Below are 25,560 nucleotides of genomic sequence, written 5' to 3'. Positions count from 1 at the left end.
ATGAATCTCAAATATAACTGCTCTGGGACACTGGCCATCATTCATCAAATTCTGCTGCAGTGAGAAAATGCATTCTAAGTTCTATTGCATGGCTTCAACTAAACAACTCTTCCTACTGCCCAGTGGGTTGCCAGCTACATTCTCCACTTTCCTAGCTATCCAGCCACTAAACTGACTATAGAAAGAAATCTCAGCCCTATGGAAATAGACTCCTCCCACCTTGAGTAGGGAGCTCCCAACAGCAGAATAGCCACCATTCATATGTATGACACATTTCTTATTCAGAGGTCCAATTTCTTATTAAGAACTAAAGCTGGGTGCTGAGTTCAGGGTCTCCCACAAAGCTATACCCCAGGTGCCAGGCAGGTGACAGTGTCATCTTAAGGCCTAGTGTGGACAGGGCTTGGTGAGCTTGAGGACAGATCCTGCCCCAGTTCCAGATACACAGCCACAACTGATCTGCTCTGTCAAGAAGTGGGGCTTGCAAATGTCGCAGGTTCTCTCTCATATGTGGATCCTAGCTACAAATGTGTAGACTTGTGTGTGAGCTGGAACAAAAAATCAGTAGCAGAGGCCCACAGGCTAGAAAAAGGCTATAAGGGAGGGAGAAGAGGGAAGGTCTTAAGGGGAAGATATTGTATATATGTAAGTAGAAGAACAGATTACAGGGAGGGAAAAGGCCTAAGTGAGGTCAGGGGAAGACATTTATAAAAGCATGGTGGGGGGGGCAATCTAAATTCAAGATATTCTGAATAAGGCATATGAAAATCTACTTTCTTGAATAATGGCACATTCAGAAGCCATACATTGTTACTAGAAAATTCTCAGTGCCAGAGATGGGATATCTTCCAGTGAGTTGTTGGCCAAGGAGGTTCTTATTGCCTACGAAACATTACAGGCTAATTCCAAAGCTCTTGGTTTCCCATGAGAAAGAGATGATAAGAGCCTATTGCTGAAGACCTCACATGGCTGAACAGCAAAGTCACTGAGAAATCAAGCTGGTGCTGAGAAGAAAATCTGCTGCTCCCTGTAACCCAGCCAACTGAAAGCTGGAAAAAGCTGCACTGTATGCAGTCTTATGGGAGACAGAAGTCATGAGTGGTGAAAACAGTGGACATTGCAAGCCTCAAGTTTGGCCAGACAGGCCAAATGACTGAACGGGTACAATAGTGTCATGTCTGCTCCGTGGGAAACCAACTGCTCTTTAATTGGACTGAAGGCCTGCTCTATGGGGGTGAATACATGCCTGGTACTGAAAACCTAAGCAAAAGCCTGTGGCAGGGGAGCTTATGAGCCTTAGGGGTATAAAGCTTGCTCTTGTCTGGATAAATGCATATATTATTCTCACCAAACTGCCCTAAAAGCACTACTCTTAGCGTTCATATTCATATATTGATGTTACTTCCACTTCTGGTTAGAGAAGCTTACCTTTTTAGATGGCAGTGACCACTGGGATGACCCAAAAGGCAACATAGGGCTGAGAAGAACTGACGGAGGAGTGTCCAGCACTGAAACACCTCACACCCTCCAAGGCTCAGGGTCCATTGCAGAAGAGGTGGTGGAAAGAATGTTAGAACCAAAGGAAGGGTCCAGACAGAAATTGGCCTCAATATCCAAGACCTCACAGTGCCTAGCAATACCTACACATAATAGAAGAAATAGATGATGGCATCAAATTAAAAGAGACTAGTGGAGAGAGGGAGGGGATATGAGAATATGATGGAGAGCATAGTTATGAAGAGGAAAGGGGGTAGGGAAATATCATGGTTGTTTTCTGTAAGTATAGAAGTTCTCTCTCTCCATATATATATATGGACTTAAAAATTAACAAAAAAAGGAATGGGCATTGGTTTCATTTCCCCTTGAGTGCTGACTGACTTAGTGATTCACCACTGATGGACAGAACACAATGAGAGTGATAGGCAGCCCATTCTAAGAGCAAGTTGTAACTGTCTTGTTCTCTTGGTTCATACTGGGGGGAAACCACCACCATATCATGAGGCAGCCCTATAAAGACACAATAATGCCTGCCAATGGCCACACGGGCAAGACTCAGAAGATGTGGAGCAGCTGACCTACCTATTCATAGCAACCTCGAGGAAACCTAACCCAGTTAGGCCACAAACTATGAGATCATCAGTGATGGATGTTTTAAGTTGTAAGTTTTGGAACAATGGATTCACAGCCATAGAAAATTAACATAATAATCAATTCTAATAATGAAAAATACATTTGCAAAGACAAAGTAATGATATAAGCCAAGAAAGCAAACCATATGAATTTCTCCAAGCAAAAAGTACTATATATATTTCCAGTCCGACTTTCACATCAACCCCTGGAACATGACCCATTTCTAAGTTGGAGACGCTCTACATGTAATTTATTTTTTTCTCACAAACATGCTCCCCAGCGTGTTGGCATTGCTAATGCAGGCACTTCTGAACTACCAAAGTCTAGGGATAGCGTGTGAAATATCAAAGCAAGGCTTTTAGCACTTTTACAATAATTTTGGCAATTTTAATTCATTTGCATTATCCAGGGGATTGCTAGCTATGTTTCCTGCTGTTTTGTTTGAGGAAGTTATATCTCTGCTTCATGGGGCTTACAAAAACAATGAAGAAAAATGTTTTTTTCCAAAATTCCCAGGGAAGCTAAATTTAAATTCATGCCAAAGGCCTAGCTATGATACAAAGACTTTTCTGTATGTTGGTGGAGTTTTGTTTGGTTGACTGGTTGTTTCGTAGAATTTGGGAGTTTTTTTTTTCCCCTTTGATTAGATGAAAGTATAAAGATGGTTGAGTTATTTCTATTCATTGTGATTCCTCTAAGATATAGGCTTTTCACCTCTTGTATTGGAGAATAAAAATAAGCCTGGACATCTTAATTGTGGTTGACATTAAAACAGGTCATTTGCTAGCCTGGATATTTCACACATAAGTAGCTTAAGGCCCTAGTACTTGTCTCCTAAGCAGCAACATAGTGGATCCTGTATCTTGTGCTCAAAATATCTCAACAGAATCTGCCTGCTCACTGTCATGAAACCCTGGAGGACTGAAGCCAGAGCTGATCGCTTTGATGATGTTGGGATACGGGTTCCTGGCACAGCTTGCAGACTTATTGCCCAGCACACTCTGCTCTTCCTCTCCTTCCTTTTAGTTAAGCCCCAATTAAAAATACATACAGAGGTGTCAGTTGAATACACAGCAATGGCTCCCACTCTTCTTGACTGAAAATTAGAACAAAAACAGATAACCAAAGTCTAAACTCCAACAATGCTTACAAGAAGTTTTTGCATAACTGCCTGGGTCCAATTAGGAGCTAGAAACCCCTCAGCATGCTAACAGTGGAAGTCTCACATCCAGAATACTAACGATGAAAAGAGTCACTATATGGTCTAAAGAAACTAGGTATCGTTATCCTGGCTGAGGGAGAGTCCAGAGAACAGGAATGGAAAGGATTCAGACCTGCTGGAGAGGGTCTCTAGCCAGGGCTATTCTGAAGATGCTAGGCTGTCAAGTTGACAAACCCTTGAAGGCAGGCAATCAGCAACAGGTGATACCACTATACCTGTGTAGTAGGACATCTCTGGAGGGGACAGGAGGCCTTAGAATGTCTGCAGAGGTTCTGGACACCAGCCATGGACAGGAGCAGCACAGGCCTGGGAAGCTCGGGGCTCCGGGCCTCTGTGGAATGCTTAACACTGTGAAGATGGGGACTATGATCAGGGTCCACAGTTGGGCACATTCTTTTGGAGGCCCTCATGCCCACACTGTTGACTTTTGCCCTGTGAGAAATGGCAGGAGAGACTATGTACATCAGTGTGGCCTCTATGAGAACACTTTGCACCATGACCATGTGAAATGAGACACACTAAAGAAACTGTTGTTTATCTCAAAGCTTACACAAAAAGAAACAACTAGAACCAAGCAGTATCAAATGAATGAATGACACTGTCAAAGATGCAGATTATCAAAAGTAATATAAGAAATACTAAATTTGACATAGAAAACCTCAGGTCTGTATCTCTTCTCTAGGAAATTCTGGATATATTTTTAGAAGAGACGATGCCAATTCTATGTAAACACATTCAAAAAAGAGGGGAAGGAATTTTTCTCAGCTCATCTTATAAGTCCTAGACTACCCTGATACTATAAACCTGATACTAAACCCAAGAAAACTACAGATAACTCTTCCTCATGAGCTAAGCACAAAAATCCTTTAATGGTTTTGAATCTGGAGACATATTTAAGGGATATTAATTGTAGACAAGTAGGGTTGATCCAAGGCATGTAGTCATTTAACATTCAGAAAGCTAATAAATATGTTATCATGCTATAATAGACTAGAAAGGTACCTGAGCATTTCCACAGATATTTAAAAAGTATTTGGGGGATGGAGGGATGGCTTAGTGGTTAAGGCACTTGCCTGCAAAGCCAAAGGACCCAGGTTCGACTCCCCAGGACTCACGTTAGCCAGATACACAAGGGGGCATATGCATCTGGAGTTCATTTGCAGTAGCTGGAGGCCTGGCGCTTGCCCCCTCTCTCTCTCTCTCTCTCTCTCTCTCTCTCTCTCTCTCTCTTTCTCTCTCTCTCTTTCTCTCTCTTTCTCTTTCTCTCTATCTCTCTCTCTCTTTCTCAGTAAATTAAATAAATAAAAATACAGTATTTTAAAAAGTATTTGACACAATTCTGCAGATATCTGTGGGTGGGTGTGTTCATGCATCTTTGGGCACATTGCGTATATGGGTGTATATGTTCATGTGTGTACACACATGTAGGAGACTAAAGGACAACTTCCAAGTGTCAGTTACATTGTATTCTATTCATCTTTTTTGAGACAGTATCTCTCATTGGCCTGGAACTCACTGATTATTCAGTACTGGCTAGACAGTGAGACCCAGGGATCCTCTTGTCTCTGCCTCCCCTGTGCTAGGCTATAGACACATATCACCACACCCAGCATTTTTACATGGGTGCTGAGAGCTGAACTCAGGTCCTGATGTTTACAAGGCAAGTGGCCAAGCCATCTTCCAAGCCCTATATTTTATGAATTAAAAAAAGTGTGCTGGAGAGATGGCTTGGCAGTTAAGGCACTTGCCTATGAAGCCTAAGGACCCGTGTTAGACTCCCCAGATCCAATGTAAGCCAAAAGCACAAGGTGACACATGTGCAAGGTCAAACATGCACACAAGGTGGTGATACGTCCAGAGTTTGATCACAGTGGCTGGAGGCCCAGGAGTGCTAATTCTCTCTCTCACACCCACTCTCTCTTATTAAAGAAAGGCCAGTCTGTTGGGCTTCCCTCATTTTTTAGCAACTAAGAAGGGAACTTAATAGAGGATATCTACCAGAAAATATACATATAGTATCATATTTAATGGTAAAAATTAACGTTTCAACCTTAAATTAAAAATGAAGAAGACATACACTCACTCTACTTCTAGTCAACATGACGGTAGGGGTTCTACTCAGTTCTAAAAGGCAAGCAAAAGAAAATAATCAAATTTTTAAAAAGGAAACTTTTCCATGCAAAAGACATAATTTTTTACTCCTGAGGAACAAAAAGCTATTGCTACTTATAAGTAAGCCTATGAAGGTCACAAAATATTAATTAGGTAACGGTCACTCCAGGGCCTCTTGCCAACTGCAAGTAACTCCAGATATATGTGCCACTTCATGCATCTGCCTTTACTCGGGTACTAGGGAATGGAATCTGGGCCAGGCAGGCTTTGCAATCAAGTCCCTTTAACCACTGAGCCCAGAAAGTGAATTTTCTAATAAAAAAAAAATTGTATCATCATATAACATGAAATACTTAAAACAGACTTTTATCAAAATATATGTAAGACTGATACTCTGAAAAGCATAAAACACAGTTGGGAGAAATTAAAGGTGATCTATATAAGTGAGAACATGTGCCATGTTCATAGACTAAAAGAATCAACATACTTAAAATGATAATTCCCCTCAAAATAATCTGCACTTTTACAATTATGCATATAAAAGGCTTGGGAGGGTTTTAATCAAAATGATGAATGGATATTAAATTTTATAAAGAAAATCTAAGCAACCAAAGTAGTGAAACTAATTTTGAGATATAAATAGGAGGAATTATACTACCTGATTTCAAGACTTACTGTAAAGTTATAGTAACCAAAGCGTGTAGTGTTTATACAAGGAGAGCCCTCTAAATGAGTAGAGTGGAAAGGCAGGATACAGAGTGAAATTTTGACAAAGGTTCTCCAGCATTCAATCAAGAAAGAATGTTCTTTTCAACCAGTGATGTTAGAGAACTTGATATTGAAATGGAACAAAAAGATAGGTGAGCTCCCACCTCATGCCTGACACAGACTGCAGAAGTGCTCATAGCTTGAACATGATCCTCCATTCCTTCAGTCTTATTCATTGAAAAGCAACACTTGCTAGTCAATTAAAAAGAAAACAGCTGGCCGTGGTGGCGCACACCTTTAATCCCAGCACTCAGGAGGCAGAGGTAGGAGGATCACCATTAGTTCGAGGCCACCCTGAGACTCCATAGTGAATTCCAGGTCAGCCTGGACCAGAGTGAGACCTTACCTAGGAAAAAAAAAAAAAAGAAATTGTGGCTAGGATATGGCTCAGAAAGTCAAAGTGCTTGTTATACAGACATAAGAACCTAAGATGGTCCAAGTTTGATCTTCACCAACTACCTAACCAGCCAGGCATAGCCATGCATGCCTATAACCCTAGACCTGTAGGGGATGGAGACAGGAGAACTGCGGGCTTGCTGGTCAGCCAGGCTCACTGAAAACAGAAGCTGTGAGTTCAACGAGAGATTTCATCTCAAGGAAACAACAGAAAAGAGCAATGAAAGGACACTCAACATTCTACTCTAGCCTCTGTATGTGTGGGTACAGGATGTACACATTTGCTCATTCATGTGTATTCACCATTCATATACACAATACACATACTATATACAAACACATGCAAAACACTAATCATTTTCTCAAAACCTACACTATTTTCAAACCTTAGGAAAGGAATAACTGCTATAAAGGAGAGTGACTGCTATAAAGCAATGCTGAGGGAGTTTTTTTGGAATGATGAACAGCGCTGTACTCTTATTATGGTGAGGCTCATACAAAGGCACATGGGTAATAAAATATCATAGAACCATACACCACAAATAAAGTGCATGCTGTATCTAGTGAAGTCCAAATGAAGTCTATACTTAAGAGTACTACACCAGTGTGATTTTTCTGCTTTCTCAATGCACTATGGTAAGATTATAATGACACCATTGGAGGGAGCTGGCTGAAAGGTACATTGGACCTCTGTCCTACTTTTACAATTTCTATAGGGTCTTAAACCATTTTTAAAGTAGTTTTTAATCTTGTGAGAAATTCTAAATATTCCCTAATTGCTTAAAACATAAGATTATAAATACCCAAAGCTTGTAAAGCCTATTAGAAAGATTTTCTTTGCCACAGCATAACATTTTTAAAAGATTTTAAAATTTATTGTTATTTGAGGGCTGGAGAGATGGCTTAGTGGCTAAGCACTTGCCTATGAAGCCTAAGAACCCTGGTTTGCAGCTCCATTCCCCACGACCCACATAAACCAGATGTATGAAGTAGCACATGCGTCTGGAGTTTGTTTGCAGTGGCTGGAGGCCCTGGTTAGCTGGTTCTCTCTCTCTTCCCCTTTCTCTCTCTGTCTGTCATTCTTAAATAAATAAATAAAACTAAACAAAAAAAATTATTTGAGAGAGAGAGAAGAGAAAGAGGCAATGAGAGAGAGAGAGAGAGAGAGAGAGACAGACAGACAGGAAACAGAGAGAGAATGGGCACGCCAGGGGCTTCAGCCACTGCAAATGAATTCCAGTCGCATGTGCCACCTTGTGAATCTGGCTTGCATGGGTCCTTTGGCTTTGCAGGCAAATGCCTTAACTGTTAAGCCATCTCTCCAGCCCCCACAGCATAACTTTTAAAGTTCCATGATGCTCTCCCATTCATTCAAATTAAATTCCCTGAGACTGTAGTCCACAAGGGCAATCATTTCATAGGATGCGTGAAAGTCCAATCTCTTTAGCACAATGGAACCACTACAGAATTACCTCTGCATAGAAAATAACCAGAGCATAAATCCAAGCTGACAGGGAACACGATGTTAGAGGAGCTTCTAAGCTTAATGTAAAGACAAAAACAGCAAACAACCATTGCTTACTAGCAAAGCTTAAAAGAATCAAAACATTCTGGGGAGGAATAATGACAAAGAAGTCATACCCCTTTATTACAGTAGATTTTTTTTTTTCCTCAGAGTACCATGCCCTAGTTTGTAAAGGAATATATGAAATAAATGTTTGTTTGGGCTATGGGGCGGTATTTTTGAGGGGTAACTATATAAGTCAGACCCTGATATAAACTCTTAGGTGAGGCATTCCTAGTGAGGCCCCTAGCACATGGCAAGGTAGGAATCAAAGGGTGAAAGCTGGCCTGGGGACTAATGAAAACCAAGCTCCTTATGAGTCTCCATTTCTTTTTCTTTCTTTTTTTGTTTTTTGTTTTTTGAGGCAGGGTCTTGCTCTAGCTCAGGCTGACGTGGAATTCACTAGGTATGTAGTCTCAGGGTGGCCTCAAACTCATGGCATTCCTCCTACCTCTGCCTCCCAAGTGCTTCCATTTCTTTTTCTATGTGCTATCATTTGAATGTTACATGTCCTCACAGACTAATTAATGTGTTTGAACAGTTGGTCCCCAGATGTTGGCACTGTTTTGGTTGGTTGCAGAGGCTAGTTGGCAGACATGGGCAAAAGGAATCACCAGACTTAAGGGTTGTAGGTCAGCTTTGCTTCTGCCCTGAACTAATTATCTCTCTCTTCTTCCTGATCCTCCATAGCATAAGCAAATTCCCTCATGCTCCTCCCACAAACACAACCACCAGGAGCTGCTGGAATGGCCAAGACCATTGCCATGCTTTCCCCATAGTGCACTGTAAGCTAAAATAAATCCTTTTAAAATACCTTGTGAAGTATATTGTTCCAGCAATGAAAAAAGCAACAAACATGTTGTTATTTTTCCAAATATTACAAGTAGTAATATTTTATGAAAGTTGTTAACCCCAATGTACACCCAAAAATGGGTACAAAGAAAACCCTTCAAGAACATCCAGAAATCACTAGCCAAGTCTCATCAGGTCACTGTGGGTTACCTGGTGAGCTAATGCAGAAGGAGACTCAGCCATGCCAACCCCATGGTCACGAGGAAAGGACCAGCAACTGACCATACCCTTTTCTGGAGTTCTTACATGGCGGAGGGGCTCTAAAGCAGTCCTCTGTGGCATAATGGCAGAGACCATGTTTTTCAAACCCAGTAGAGTTGAAAAGTAGAGCTAAAGTTGAAACTTGATGTAAGTCCTGATTGAAAAGAACGCTCCATGAAATTGTTCAGAAACAAAAGCCATCCCTCTGCCAACACTCAAAAGCATGAATTTACAGGATCAACCCTCAGAATGCCTGGTGACAGCTCACACAAAAAGATCTAAGCCTTGTATTTTACAGAAACCAAAGCAAGACCTTTCTCTGTATACAGAGCTCAAAGATAAATGGCATACAGGATTTAAATCTAACGTTTTCAATGGAGAGACAATACCAGCCCAGTGGGGCTGACCTGCTTTCCCGCAGAGGCAGCCATCCACTGGTATCACGTCCCAAACCAGTCACATCCCAGGCACAGCTGCCCGAAACCCTTCTAGGTGACCAATTTCACCTGCACTTGAAGTTTTAAATCATAAGTGCTTCCAAAAGCAGTGACAATATTACCCACAGGTCACAGCCTGGTCAGTTCTAAAACAGGAGTTGCCTAAACCATGCCTAGCCCAATCTGGTCACCCTCCTGCTTTTGTTATGGCCCATGAGCTAAGAAAACAATCAGGAAGAAAAATGGTTCTTGACACATGCAAATCCTAGGAGATTCGAATTCAAGTGTCATTAAATAAAGTTTTATTGGAGCTCAGCCACACTCATTCATTTATATATTGTCTATGGCTGCCTTAGTCTACAATGGCAGACGTGAGGAGCTGTGACAGGGACCGTATGGCCTGCAAAGCCTAAAATATTTACCATCTGGACCTTGATCGAAATCGTTTGCCAGCCCCGTCCTAGAGCAGCATGAGAAGATGATGAGAATGTGATGCTGGGGGAGGGCTCTTTCAGGAAAAGTCCCCGTAGGGCAGAGCAACATGATAAAGGCGAGAAGCACACAATTCAAATAGGCTCACCCTGTGGCAACAGCAACGCAGACCTGTGTCACCAGTGAGCAGCATGAGACAGAGTCAAGGGTAGTGTGATGTGGCCGGAGTGGAGGCACGGAGATGAAGCTCTGCTGGGCTCCTGTCCCCACCAGGACTTTGCCTTTCAGCAAGTCACATCGCCCTGCTCAGCTTCAGTGTCTTTATCTTGAAAAGAAATGACGGGGAATAACATGCACAATGTTTACAGAGCCAATGTGAAGACTGTGTGGCGATGGGCCACAAGAAAGTACTTGGTCCAAGCATCAAGGCTCAAGGCTCAGCCTTGAATGATGACTATGTTTCCATAGAAACACAGGGCTCTGAGGTACAGGGGGTGAGTGAACGTGGTTCTGCCTGTGGTCTGGGATTCGGGGAAAAGCATCCCTGGTAGCTCAGTGGAAAGGGCCTTCAGGGGCCAGATCTTAAACTGACCATCAAATCTGTTCTTCATGCTCCCTCTGTTATTTTGCTCCCTTCTCTGCTCACATCTGTCTTCAAGATTTGCAAAGACACCCATGACTATTCCTTGTCCTGCTAACAGTTACCCGGAGTTAAATTGTGACCACCGGTCTAATGAATGCCCCGATGGTGCCTTCAGAGCATGTATTCTGAGGCAGAAATAGGTTTTCTGCCTCATCTCTGTCTACAAGTCATCTGACCTGCTTGTCCCTGTGCTTAAGCTTTGGGGGAGGAAACGCTAGATTCACAGCTGTAGCATCATCCAGCTGCTAAGTGAGAACTAAATGAAATTCCTGGAACTTCAGGTAAAATCGGTAATGGATTCTAATGCCTGCCACACCCTGATTATGATGCCTGCGGACAAACCAGCCCTTCAGCCAGCTGTGTGGGCAACACCAATTGTCACTGAGAGTAGAGTCATCCCCAGAGATGCCACCAGCAGGGGCTTTACTGAAGGTCATGGCAGCCCTTTAGCCCTAAGATAGAGGATTTTGTGGCAAATGTTGAGAATATTTACCAAAAGCTGCAGGCGCAAGGAAAGGACAGTTAAGAGCCAGTCTCGAGATCATAGGACTACATTTGCAAACTTTACTCTCATGTTTTATTCAGCATCACTTGTTTCCTTCCTTGCATTCACTTTCTGGCTTCCTCTTCTGTCACAGTGTAGATGATAAAACCAGGCTGTTTTCTGTTCAATTTGAACATTAGCTTTGAAATGGGAAGACATGGGTATGAATCCTGGTTGCACGGTGTTATTTAGTCACAGAACCAACAGCTTTGTCATCTGGTATACCACTGAACACTTCTGACTCTAGGTCACCCCACCCATCAGACAGGGTCTGGCCTGTCCTCCCTGCCTGCTAGGGTAGTCAGGTGGATCTGGTGAAAGAAATGGCCCTGCTACACTTAAGAACACCTGGCAAAACTAAAGGACCCTATTGTCGTTTCCAAGAGGCTACCATGTTTTAAAATGTCACTTTCTAAAAGCACAGGTCAAGGAAGTATTTTAAAAATATTAAATGGCTGGAGAGATGGCTTAGTGGTTAAGTGCTTGCCTGTGGAGCCTAAGGACCCCAGTTCGAGGCTCCATTCCCCAGGACCCACGTTAGCCAGATGGACAAGGGGGTGCACGCATCTGGAGTTCATTTGCAGTGGCTGGAGGCCCTGGCGTGCTATTCCCCACCCCTCTCTCTCAAATAAATAAATAAAAAAAACAAAAATATATTTAAAAATACTAAACACCCTAGAACCCAACACAAGCTACACCATGTCCCCCAAGCCTGGAGAGAGGGGTCTTCTGAGGGTATGACTATATATAACATAGTAGGCATAGCTCCCACACCCAGAAGGAAGGCTTATTGTTCCTACAGGCAAGAAACTGATCCCTCTTGCTTCCTGTAAAGAGCTTTGGAGTCCAGAAATGTCTAGTGGGAACATGAAGAAAAGGAGAATAATTCCAAAGACCACCTGTGTAGGAGAGCAATAAGGAAACCAACCCCCCCATCAACCAACACCATCTATGCCCAACCCTCAATGCCACCTATACCAGCCTGGGCTCTGACTCCCCTGGTGATACATTGTCCTTAGCTCTAGTCAGTAGGAAGAGAACCATGCCTTTGTATCCAGGCCTGGGCTTCCAGGGAAGAGTTTTACAAAGGCAGATGGCTCCAAAGGTAAGAGCTCCTGCCATGCAAGCATGGGAGCCCAAGTTTGATCCTTAGCGCCCACGTAAAAAGCCAGGTGCATGCCTGTAGCCCCAGTCCTGCGGCGGGGTGGGGGGAAGGATACAGGGAAACCACTGGGGCTTGCTGGTCAACCAGTCTGACTGAAAAGAAAAGTGGCAGCTCCATGTTCTGTGGGAGAATCCATTTCAAGAAAACAATACCTAACAGCAATAAAAGAGGATACCCCACATTCTCCTTTGGCCTCTGTACACATGTGTTTGGGGTGTGTGCATATGTACAGATACATGCATACACTGGACATACACATGCCACACATACACCAATTTTTTTGGTTTTTCAAGGTAGGTTTAGTTCTAGCCCAGGCTGACCTAGAATTCATTATGTAGTCTCAGGGTGGCCTCAAACTCACAGCAATCCTGCTACCTCTGCCCCCTGAGTACTGGCATGTGTCACCACGCCCAACCAAAACACTTTTGGGTTTTTTTTTAAAAAACATTTTTTATTTTTATTTATTTATTTGACAGAGAAAAAAAGGGAGAAAGAATGGGCATGCCAGGGCCTCCAGCAGCTGTAAATGAACCACCACCTTGTGCATCTGGCTTATGTGGGTCCTGGAAAATCGAACCTGGCTCCTTTGGCTTTGCAGGCAAGTGCCTTAACCATTAAACCATCTCTCCAACTGTTTTTTGTTTTGCTTTGTTTTGTTTTTCGGTTTTTTGTTTTTTTTTTTTTTTTGAGGTAGGGTTTCACTGTAGCCCAAGCTAACCTGTAATTTACTATGTAGTTTCAGGTGGCCTTGAACTCAAGTGGTGATCCTCCTACTTCTGCCTGCCGAGTGCTGGGATTAAAGGCATGCACCACCACACACAGCTCAAAACATGTTTTTTAAGAAATCAAAAGAGGGAGGAGAGAAGGGGAAATAAGGAAAGGGAGGAGGGACCTTATAAGGAGAGCAGAAGGGAAAAGAGTGGGACAGACCGCCTAGCCACAGAGTGTCTGCCCCCTGCTCTCTGCTCATAACTATTACTGTTCTACTCAATCTGGATTTCTACACTGTGACCTCTTGTTTATTTTTACTCTGACCGCTACTGCTTCAAGCTGTCAGATCTTTGGTCTGCTCTTGACATTGTGGCCACATGACCACACTGCTGTGACTTCTCTGTTGGAGGGTCCTTCGTTCTAGTAGCAGCAACACAGTACTTTGGAGACTTGCACTTCCTGACCATCACTCCCATTTGGGCCCTGGAAACAGAGGCCCTGAGTACCACATGATGTGCTACAGGCCTGCCTTGTGTTAGTTCTCACACAGTGCTGGTACTGAGCATAACTCATCTGTCTTTACCGCTTTCTACATCTGTTGTGACAATAGCCTCAAGTGACATACTCATGACCAGGCCTAAAGGGGCCAAGGTGTTGTCAAGTTGGAAAGCCAAAAAGACCTCAGGAGCTAAGAGCAAACAAAAAGTTTGTAAAACTTAGGAGGCTAGATAAACTAAACTATAAGACGAGGGTCCTTAACATGGTTGTCTCCGGGACTAGGTGATTCTATGAAGGAAAATGTGAGATGGGTTAACTGGATCATAGAGTATTATTTGAAAGACTTGCTGTAGACTATATTTTATGCTTTGAAGACATGTGTATGTAAAAAGAGGAGAAGACAGACAGCACTGGATTTCAGCTGGACAAGCTAAGGCAGAATCTAAATCTCATGGGTCTCAAACACAAAAGCTTACTAGGTTCCATTCAAACCCAGGCCTGGAGTCAACACACAGTAGCAATGCATTTAAAACACAATCCCTTGAGGCCTAGACTACAGACTTAAATACCACAATCTTGGCTAGGGAGATGGTTCAGCAGTCAAAGGTGCTTGCTTGCAAAGCCTACCATTCTGGTGCAATTCTTCAGTACCCACATAAAGCCAGACGCACTAGGTGGTATATGCATCTGGAGTTAGTTTACAGTGGCAAGAGGCCTAGGTGTGCCCAATCTCATATTCTTATTTTCTCTCTTCTCTTTCTCTCCTTCCTTCCCTCCCTCTCTGTGTCTCCATTTATAAATAAATAAATAAATAAAATATTTATAAAACAATAAGATTGGGGGCTAGAGAGATAGCTCAGCTGTTAAAGGCACTTGCTCAAAAAGTCTGACAGTCCAGTTTTGATTCCCCAGTACCTATGTAAGCCAGATGCACAAAGTGATTCATGCATCTGGAGTTTGTTTGCAGTGGCAAGGAGTACTGACATGCCCATACTCACTCTCTGTCTGCTCTTTTTCTTTCTTTCTTTATCTCTCTCTCTCTCTGCTTATAAATAATTTTAAAAAAATTTTAAATCAGTTACATCAGAACTCCCAAAATCTTTCAGCATGTCTCCCGGGCTGGAGGTCAGGCGTTAGATAAGCCATGTCACCTTTTTGACTTGTCACCTGTAGAAACTGAGGGTGGGAGGTCCAGGGTGATCACTAAGGTCTTTTATGATCTAATATTATCCTATAAGAAAATCTATGATATACAGTTTAATGCTATACACAATCTAGCTGTCCCCAGATATGCTCACCTCACGGTGGAACTCATGGGTTTGCATCCTCTTTCCTCCCTGATGGGGAGGATATGGGAACCTACTAAACCACAAAAGGTTAGAACTCCATCTTGCTGGTAGACACCCTCTTTTGTGTACATTGATAAAATAAGTTACCATGTTGGAAAAACCTATGTGGCAAGAAAACTAAGGGCAGTCACAGACAACAGCCAGTAAGGAACAAAGGCCCCCAGCCCAAAGTTCCTGAGAAACTGACCAACAGCCACACAAGTGAGTTTAGCAGAGGCCTCCTGGAGTGAGCCTTCAAATAAGAACTCCACCTGGGCCAACACCTTATTGTGACCATGTGAGAACCCCTGAAGCTGTGTCCAGGTCTCTGACCCCCAGATACCGATCCCTCATGATGAGCTGTTTTAGGAGAATAAGTTATCACATAATAGATAACTAAGACACCCCTGACCTCAGACTGCATCCTATCTTCATAGTGGATATTCATGGTCATTCTATAAATAAAACAAACAATTATCTGGACCTGTGCTTAGAAAGTCTGACTTTGCTTTTGAAACACAGGTGATAAAACAGGCAAGACATTGAAACTCCTTGCCCCTCCCTGCCCATCCCCCAGCCTCAAATGTTGGGGTTCCAGATGGAAACTACAGATGGGTATACATGCAAAGAAAACAGCATCTCCTTTCCCTACCCCATCCTGACATTTCACTCACATGTCTGCACTTTGAAGAAGAAAGTATTTCCTTGCATTCCTCTCCCCACCTGTTCCCTCAGACAAAATGCACACTGGTTCCAGTCAGGCTGAGGCACTGAGACCATGGACGTAGGCTGCTCACTGCAGGAATATGCCCATGTACTAGAGGCGAGGTCTCCAGGGCACTGATGTTCTTGGCAACACACTTCCATATGACACCAGGAGGTCCCACTGGCTCCATCTCTGTGGTGCCTGGATTGTAACTATTTCTCACCACCTCTATCACTTCCAACCATTGCATCTCACTTCCTCCACCAGTGAACAACTCCTGACTCTTTCTCTGGGCTGCCCTGCACCCCATCTGTCTTCTGTTGAGTATATGAGTGATGGTATGCACTGCAAATTCACTCTTCTCTTCTCTGGTTTGAAGTCTCTTACAGCTCTCCAGCAAAGTTAGGATGTATCCAATAGCCTGTACCTTAGTGGGAGATCCCTCCAAGGTCTGTCTGTGGCTGATTTCCTACTTCATTTTTTCTCCCTATGACTTCCCTCCTCCCCAGCCTGATAGAACGCTGTCTTGGGAACCTGTCAAGATGTTCAAGGTCTTTGCATGTGCTGTTCCAGTGCCCTGAACAGTCTTCTTGTAGCTATTTGCTTAACTCACTTTCCCATTTAATTTAAGTCTGTACTCAAGGATGAGCTCTATACACATATCCTCTCTGGCCAGCCTTTGTACAATAGCATCTTCTGCTCCCTTCTCATACCATCTGTTTAGCTTACTTTGTGATACTTATCAATATACTCTGCTTGCTGGTTCTGTCCGGTCTCCACCCATTTACACACATATTACTGGGGTGTAGACATTTTATACTTGTCCTCACTTATTCCCAGTGCCTAGGATAGTATCTCTTATTCAATCAGCATTTGCCGGATTAACTTTGGACTTCATAAGGAAACCCAGAGAGAAAGGCTGGGATGGAAAGTTATCAAGGTAAAGGTTAAGTTCAGGAAGTCAGTTAAAGAGGAAGCTGTAGTATTTTTTTTTGTCCACTTGACAGTATTTTAAAGTACCAACATGGGTAAAACATGGGTTTGTTTTTCTTCAATGCAATCGAAACTAAAGCACAATTACCCAGCAGTATCTGATGCTAAAGAAACATGCTATATATCCACAACTGTAACAGAATGAAAAATATAGATTTGGTCTTTGGCCTTGGATGCTGGCCCGGGGCTCCTCAAGCCCTTGGAATTTATGAGAGGTTAAAGGGTTCATTTTATGTGATTCATGGCCAGTCTCACCATCCTTGAATTTATGCTAATGAAATGACCCCTGCAGTATGGGGACTTGCTGCTGAGGGAACCAACCAAGTGTTTAGAGGGTTGGAACTTACAGCCCTTCCCTGACCTCCTGAGAAGGGTGAGGCCAATGACTGACTCAGCCAGGCCTAGGAATGAACTGTGTAGAAACTCTCAAGTTTTGAATGGGTAAAGAGAACTTCTGGGTTGGTGAACACATCAAGATACTGGGAGAGTGATGCCCTGGAAAAGGCATCCTTCCAAATCCATCACCTATCACATTTCCCGTTTGCCTGGTCCTGAGCTGTATCCTTTCTATAAACCAATACACATACTTGCAATGCCTTTCCCTGAGTTCTGTGAGCCAAATGTATGGAATCTGAGGAGATGTAATAGGAGCTATTGTCAGAAGAGGTGATAACCTTGGACTTGGACTTTGCATCTACAGTGGGGTAGGGACAATCTTAGCCTGTGAGGTCTGAAAGGAATTCTGGGTAGTCAGGTCAAAGCGGACTTGAATTGATAAACATCCAGTTAGTGTCTGTAAAGGATTGGAGGATGGTATAGTGTGAAAAATTCACACATTTGTTGTCACAAATGTATTGTGAAGGTAGGGGAAGGGTTTTCCCCCTAAAGGGGGAAACAACTGAAAGGGGTCATACTTCATGCTCCCAAAAACCTTTATTGGGGAGAGATGGTGGTATAGGGAGCTAGAAAAGAATAAATAGATACTGCACCATCAATATATTATCAAATCCCATGTCAGACCACAAAGCAACAGCACCCCACCATATATATCTATATTTATCTATATCTATAATTTATATAGCTTAAATGGAATTGAAACCAGGACTTGAGCCCAGGTCTCTTCACCCACTGAGCCCATGTTTCTAATTTATTTCTCCATTAGTAGAATGGTATATTTGGACCTGGACTAGAAACTAAGAATGCCACTGCAAAAGGAACCAAGACAGTCTGGGCTAGAGTGAGATGCTACCTCAAAAATAAAAGAACTTAAAAAAGAAAGAAAGGGGGGGGGTGCTGGAGGGATGGCTAAGCGATTAAGGCAGTGGATTGCAAAGCCAAAGGACCAAGGTCGTATTCCACAGGACCCATGTAAGTCAGATGCACAAGGTGGTACATGTGTCTGGAGTTTGCTTTCAGCAGCTGGAGACCCTGGCACCACAGCCATTTCTCTCTCTCTCCATCTCTCTCTCTCTCTCAAATAAACAAATATATTAATATTTTTTAAAAGAAAGACAATGCCATATTAGACAAGCTACTGACCAACTGTGAGCACTCAAAGCAGCCATGGGGTTCATTCAGTGTACCCTTTGCTATAAAGGTGAAGAGACCAACTATCAGAGTACAGTCTTATATCTGCAGAGAGATGTTAAAGCCCTGTCTTCATTCTTTGGTACTTATTCATTGCATAGATCCAAATATTTGAAGTTCTTCTAAGAAACTTGAGAATGGTGCTACATTTTTTAAAATAGATGGTGATCCTATCTTTGACTAAATTGCTTTAGAAGCAAAAATGAGTCAATGATTAAAAGATAAAACTGAAAACAAAAACAAAACAAGCAAAAACAAAGATAACACTGAACTGCAGAAAAAGCAGCACATGGGATGGAACACAGACTTGCCAGGGTTATCACAGTGAACTGGATGCTGCCCAGCAGGAGACAAGGTGCAGAGGGAGATGTACCTCTCTGATGCCTCTGCAGGGCACAGTGTCCAGAAATTTGCAACCAAGGTAACTACTGAGAGCCCTGTTCCTCTATTCAGAACAAAAACTCATAAAATTACTAAGAAACCAGCTAACAAATGCACTGATGAACAAATTCTCTTCACGGGCAGCAGGCCTGAGCAAAAGGTCCAATAGGGTGGCATCACATTCTTCTCAATCACAGACAATAGTCGGCTCCTGGTCCTTTGTCTAGAAAAACATTCCACAGTGTCTCAACTGAGTTCCAACTTTGAAGAGTCAAGAGCTTCCAATTTAGGTTAGCCTGCTTAAAGTTAGAGTCTCAGAGCCCTCTCTGTCCCTCTGAGGCCAAAACACTTACCAACCTGTATTAATCCAGATCTCAACTGAAGAAACAGCACATGAACCACTAATGTGACCATAAACTCTGCCATTTCTTTCACGCCACGATGGATTAAAGTGACCATGACTTCCACCAGTGTCTATGCAAAATGAATGTTTGCTTTTAACCACTAAGGCGAACATTTATCTGCCAGCACAATTTGTCTATTTTATCTTCATTCCTCCTCGAGTATCTTCATACTCTGTGGTATTTTCTGTGATACAAAATTAGCAATCTTGTAGCTAACAGATTTTTTAAATGGCTTTCCTGTGTGGAATGGTATTATTGTTGAACAGCTCAGATTCGTTTGGTTTTTATGGTCAGAAAACGTAAAATGAAAAGAAAATCTATCAGAAAGTGTACTTACCCCTCTTTGGATTTTCACACTGTTAGCTCAAGGACAATGCAGACATTTAAAATGTCATGGCTAATTAGCTAGTCCCTTTATAAATAAGATTTCTTGCTCTGATAGAAACACAAATTTTCCAGCCTTGGGAATAGATGTACTCATTAGAAGGTGCTCAAATGTTTTGAAAAAGTGTTTATGTTTCTGAAACAAAAGATCTGGGCAAAGTGCTAGGAAGGACACAAACCTAGAGGTGAGGGAGGTAGGGTCCAGACCTGGAGGTTCCCAGGGTCTACACATAGTGCTGAGTAATTCTGAAGACATCCCTTACCCTCTTTACTTTTGTTTCTTAACTGGGAGGTCAGAAGAGGTCTTCCAGTCTCCTCCAACCACCTTCCAGTTGTGTGTGTGTGTGTGTGTGTGTGTGTGTGTGTGTGTGTGTGTGTGTGTGCGCGCGCGTGCGCGCGCGCACGCATGTGTACGCATGTGCACACGTGCTCCTGTGTGTGAGTGCAGGCACATGCAGTGCCACGGTTCATGTGTGGAAGCCAGAGGACAGCTTTGGGGTCAGTCCTCACCTTCTGCCTTGTTTTAGGCAGGGTCTGTCATTGTTCACTACTACATTTGTCAGGCTATCTGGCCCAGGAGCTTCTGGAAATTTTTCTTATATGCAACTCACTTCTCACTATAGATCCACTGGGATTACAGGAACCCACCACAGAGCCTGGCTTTTATGAGGGTTCTGGGGATCCAAACACAGAAACTCACACTTATACATCAAGTATGTTATCCACTGAGCCATCTCCCAAGTCTGACTCCCTCCAATTCTTCACATGCTTATCCTCTTTGACTAGATATGTAGTTGAGGGACATGTATATGTGTGTGTGTGAGCCTCCTGGACTATAGATATGTACTTGAAGGATATGTACTATCTAGGTAACAGGAACTCCCACCTTGGCTCTTAAGGTATCCATACTTGTTCTTCTTTCCAATATTAGATTTAAGAAACTTCAGAACTGCCAGTACATGTAAAGAAAAGGTTCATGAGTAAACAAAGCATCAGCAAATACCATATATTACAAAGATCTCAGGTTTCCCTAGTGATAAGTACTGCATTGCCAAGCATGTGGCAAACAGCTATGAGCCACTTTAAGTCAACACTGATATGCCATGCAAAACAGCTGCTTCTGTAGCTGTTGAAATGTGATCCTTCCTCCCCAAATACAGGTTGATCACAGAACTGTGAAGTACTGTGCCCCTAGCAAGCTCACAGCACTAAAAGAAAACATACCAACAAAAATCACTAAAGCTGGAAGACAGCTCAATGGATCAAGCGCTTGCTGCACAAGCACGAGTACCTGAGTTCAGATCCCCACCACCCACATAAGAGCCTCAGGCCGTGGTGAACATCTGGAATCCCAGTGCTCCTGTGGTGAGAAAAGAGGCCGAGACCAGAGAATTTCCCAGGATTTTGGCCAGCTAGCCTGGTGAACACAGTGTTGAACAAAAGACTGCCCAAGGTAGAAAGACTAGAACTAACACTCAAAGTTGTCCTCAGAAAAGAATTTAAAAGCAACTGACAAACAAATATAATGTAAGCATCCTGATCTCAAAGGACCCTATTTCGTACCCCACCACATCCATCAGGATGCCTTGCCAGGCACATCGGTTTACTGAGTTGTTGCAGTGTGTAATAATTCAAAGATGTGGGACCCAAACCAATCCCTCACCAATGAATCTGCATCAGCCTCAACCTGTCTGTGCAGGGAATTTTGTGAAGTTCTCCCGACCACAAGTGATACAGCCTTGGCACATTGCATAGCATTGCTATGGTTTGAATGTGACATGTCCCCCACATGTTCATGTGTTTGCACACTTGGTTCCAAGCTGGTGGCACTGGTTGGGGGAAGCTGTGAAACTTTTTGGTCATGGAGTCTTGGCAGATGTAGGCCACTGGTGGTAAGCCTTTAAGGGTTATACACAATTCACTCCACTGCTGGCCAAGCTGTCTCTGCTTCTTCTCTGCTGCTGTGGTGTGTGGAACCTCAGTTGTGTGTCCCTGCTTCTAGAGGCTCTACCCTACTGTTCCTGCCATGGTGGACTAAAACTTCTGAAACTTTGCCAAAATAAGCCTTTCCTCTTTTATATTGTGACAAGAAAAGTAACTAGTGCAGGCACCAGGGTTTTCTACACCACTACAATAAACAATACCACTCAAGAACTCCAACAGGCTGGGTAGGCTGGGGATGTGGCTCAGTGATAGAATGTTTGCCTGCATTCATGAGGCCCTGGGTTCAATCCCAACACTACAACATAAAAAGTCTCTATATCCACAGAGAAAGCTAAATTATTTAGGATTATTTCATACACATGGAGACAGACAGATCGATGAACAACTTGAAAACACAGCTACGGAATGACCACAAGTATCCTTAGGGACACACTTCTACAAGGGTGGCAGGATTCCTGGGTGTGAGCTAGAGTCCATTCTAGGCCTGTTTTAGTGTTAACTGACATGAACTTTCGCAAATCAATTAGCCTCACTGATGTAGATTTCAGGTCTGGCATATGAAGAGTCTTTTCTGGAAGTCTCAAGTCACAAGTGCAGAAATGAGCACTTTTGGAGAAGCTCACCCTGGAGCTGAGCTTGTGCACATGAGTGGGAAGCATTAGGTCTAGAGCCCATTCTGAACACTGGGTGTAGTCATCAAGCCTGACATCACAGCATCTGATGGCCACCTACTACCCCAGGCCACCAGAACTGCTCCCCAGATCCTTTTGAGCTGAACCCTGTTCTTCCGGGTGCTATCCACCTGGGGTAAGCACAGACAGGGCTCCTTTCTGGGAGGAGGCTGAATTTGAAACGAACAAATGCATCTGATTTTCAAAGAACAGATTTGAGAACTTTTCCACAGGCAGACTTCTCCTGAAACTTCAATTCTCATCCTGAATTTTAAAACCATAATGTGACATTTTAACATATGGCAAAGAAAGATGAATTTGAGATCGTTTCAAACTGCTTAAAAGATCTGCATTACACACAGATTTCTATTATTACAGATCTAATAAGTCCTATTCTCATCTGGGCTATCAGCAGCAGAGTAAGTAATTACCTTTCAACTTGGGCTGTTCCAGTCCATTAGCCCAATACTGATGACTCGGGAAAAGTCGTCCATGAGAACTCAGTGCTGATAAAAGATGAAATGGAATGGAAGAAAATGATGCCACTGTTAGCCCACCCACCCACATCTATTGTGAGGAATGAGTCAGAAATAAACAGACTGAATGGAGTAATAAGGCCAAAAGCAAATATTCAAAACAGGAAATAAGAGAGTTGTAGCTACCCAGATAAAAACAGAGAGTAAAATGCTTCCTCTAGTGCATCATCTATTCTGAAGAACCTTCAGTTCTCAGCTACGTGCTTGCCAATGTACAAAGACTAGATCCACATGGTACCACACATCCTCAAAGAGAAAGCTTAAGTGAGCTGGGTATACATTCAGCAAACTAGTCAACAAGCCAGGCCCTTTGCTAGGTGTTGGAAGTACAGATATTTATGAGACATTCTTTTCTTCATGAGAGATACAAGTCAGTCATTGTAACCATACCCCAATAGGGGGAATTTTTGTACCCAGAACAGATACTTTTGAATTATTTAATCAAGAATCTCAAGGCTGGAGAGATGGCTTAGTGCTTAAGGTGTTTGCCTGCAAAGCCAAAGGACACTGGTTTGATTCTCCAGGACCCTACATAAACCAGATGCACAAGGGGGTGCATGAGTCTGGAGTTCATTTGCAGTGGCTGGAGGCCCTGCCATGCCCGTTCTCTCTCTCGCTCTATCTTTCTACATTTCTCTCTCTCTCTCTCTCAAATAAATAAATAAAATTTTTTTGAAAAAGAATCTTCCTCCTACCCATAACTGAGGGCTAACTCCACAATGCATAACCCAACAAGGAGGGACTGGCGGGGGAGGGGGAGACAGGAAGGAGGCTAATAATGGTACCAACTTGACTGTATTCAATGAGTACAAAACTAATTCATAATAATAATAAAAAATTCTAGAGTTAAAAAAAGAATTTCAGCTAGGGGCTGGAAATGTGGCTTAATGATTAAAGGCACTTGGTTGCAAAGTCAGACAGCCCAGGTTCAATTCCCCAGTACCCACATAAAGCCAGACAGATGAACAAAGTCGTACATGTATCTGAAGTTCATTTTCAGTGGCAGGAGGTGCTAGTATACTTCTTCTTTCTCTTTCTATCTCTTACTTCCTGTCTGTCTGTCTGTCTGTCTGTCTGTCTCTCTCTCTCTCTCTCTCTCTCTCTCTCTCTCTCTCTGTCTCTCTAAAAATAGATAAAACTTAAATAAAAAGGAAAGTTGGCTTTTGGGGTTTGGGAGATGGCTCGGTGGGTAAAGTGTTTATCATGCAAGCATGAGAACCTGAGTTCAAATCCCCAGCACTCACATTTTTAAAAGCAAGGCATGGTGGTGCTGGAGAGATTCTAAGCGAATGGATAAGCTCTGAGCTCAGTAAAAATTTAAAAAACTAAGATGAAGAACAACTTAAGAAGACAGCCAACACTGGCCTCTGACCTCCACACATATGTGTGTACATGTGCATCTGCACCTGCGCACACACATCTACCCACAGGTACACATGGAAAAAAAAGAATCTCAGCTATTAATTAGTCAACATTTGTTCATTCTGCACCCCATTCCTGGAATTTGGGGGAATGATAAAATCAAGATCATGGTGATTTGACAACAGCACCTGTTCAAGTTAGCTAAATAAGACTAATGACCTCGAAACAAAAAGCACAGCATAGGGCTGGAGAGATGGCTTAGCATTTGCCTCCAAAGCCAAAGGATCCTGGTTCGATTCTCTAGGACCCACATAAGCCAGATGCACAAGGGGGTGCATGCATCTAGAGTTCATTTACAGTGGCTGAAGGCCCTGGCATGCCCATTCTCTCTACCTCTCTCCCTCTTTTTCTGTATCAAATAAATAAATAAAATATTTTAAATTATTTTTTTAAACCACAGCATACATGATTTCGTGTTAAATTATATAGTAGAAGTAGCTAGCTCCAGAAGAAGTCAAAGAAAACAGAGTGCTCAAGACAGGCTGGGAAGGCTTAGGGAGCAGGTGGCTAAGGCCATCACACTGTATTGAAAGCTAGGGCCTCCTCGAAGGAGCAGAAGATGGTGAGTTGAGGAGGGACTCTGAAACAGGGGCAGTCAGGCAAGAAGAAAATCATGCTGAGTCACAAGGCCCACATGGAAACACCGGGGAAGAGTGAAATGTACACCCACTAACAAACAATACTGAAATGGCTGCCACCACTATCCTAGGTGGTGTCCATTCTGAGCCCTCCCTTCCCCTCCCTTGCTTGCCTGGAAGGCCATGTGTTCAGTATGCCTCCTTTTTGAGACACCACCAGGAGCTCTTTTGTCTGTGACTCTCACATCTTCTCCCTTTTTGAGGGTTGGGTATGGGCTCACCCCTCTTCCCCATCTGCACCAAGCTGTCCTATATCATGATGGCTAATCTTAATGAGATTTATAATCATGGAAACAAACTTCTGGGTATGCCTGCTAAGGAGTTTCTAGATTAGGCTAACTGTGATAGGATGATCTACACTTAATGTTGGTGGCATCATCCCATGGGCTGGGTCCTGAACTGCATTAAAAGGAGAAAGCACGCCAGCATTCAGCTCTCTGCCTTATGCCTACAGATGCAATATAATCAGCTACCTAAAGCTTCTGCCACCTGCCACCATGAACTAGGAGCCCAAATAAACCTTTCCTTTCTTAAGTTGGTATTTTGGCGAAACACTAAGAACAGTCACTAATACATCTATCAAGTGCCAGTCCCTTTGCTGAGCTGCACAACATCCAGGCTGCTCCTAGATCTCTTCTCCAGACTTGTCCTGGACGCCCACAGGGCTGGAAGGCTTCCCCTCTGAGCTCCCCTTTAAAAACCTGTCCAGATGGGTCCCCAGGTTTGAATGAACCTTTGTGACCCATGCCCACAGGACCTTCAGGTGAGCAGCCCAGTTCCACAGTCCCACACGCAGCCCTGGTGTTGGTTCTGTGGAAACAAGGGCTGCCCTATGAGAGTTAAATGGAAATACAGTCGTTTTCAGATGCAAACGCATCACATGGGACAGAC

The 25,560-nt window shown here is 43.1% G+C and overlaps 1 protein-coding gene across 12 annotated transcripts in view; it reads right to left on the bottom strand.

Annotated features, from left to right (window-relative positions):
* The window catches only part of Msra (methionine sulfoxide reductase A), a 476,622-nt gene that overhangs the window by 278,944 nt on the left and 172,118 nt on the right, over positions 1-25,560 (bottom strand). Inside the window, exon 1 of one of the 12 annotated variants that reach the window (XM_045130920.1) lies at positions 3,568-3,676. The exons of the other annotated variants lie outside the window; for them this stretch is intronic. Within the exon in view, the coding sequence (XP_044986855.1) occupies positions 3,568-3,583 (16 nt within the window). The 5' untranslated portion in view covers positions 3,584-3,676. Of the gene's footprint in view, positions 1-3,567; positions 3,677-25,560 lie in introns of those variants that run through there. 12 annotated transcript variants of the gene reach the window in all.

This window comes from Jaculus jaculus, chromosome 12 (genome assembly GCF_020740685.1).
Source record: "Jaculus jaculus isolate mJacJac1 chromosome 12, mJacJac1.mat.Y.cur, whole genome shotgun sequence".
Lineage (NCBI taxonomy): Eukaryota > Metazoa > Chordata > Mammalia > Rodentia > Dipodidae > Jaculus > Jaculus jaculus.
Note: the sequence above shows the minus strand (reverse complement) of the source record. Positions and strands in the feature narration are given on the sequence as shown.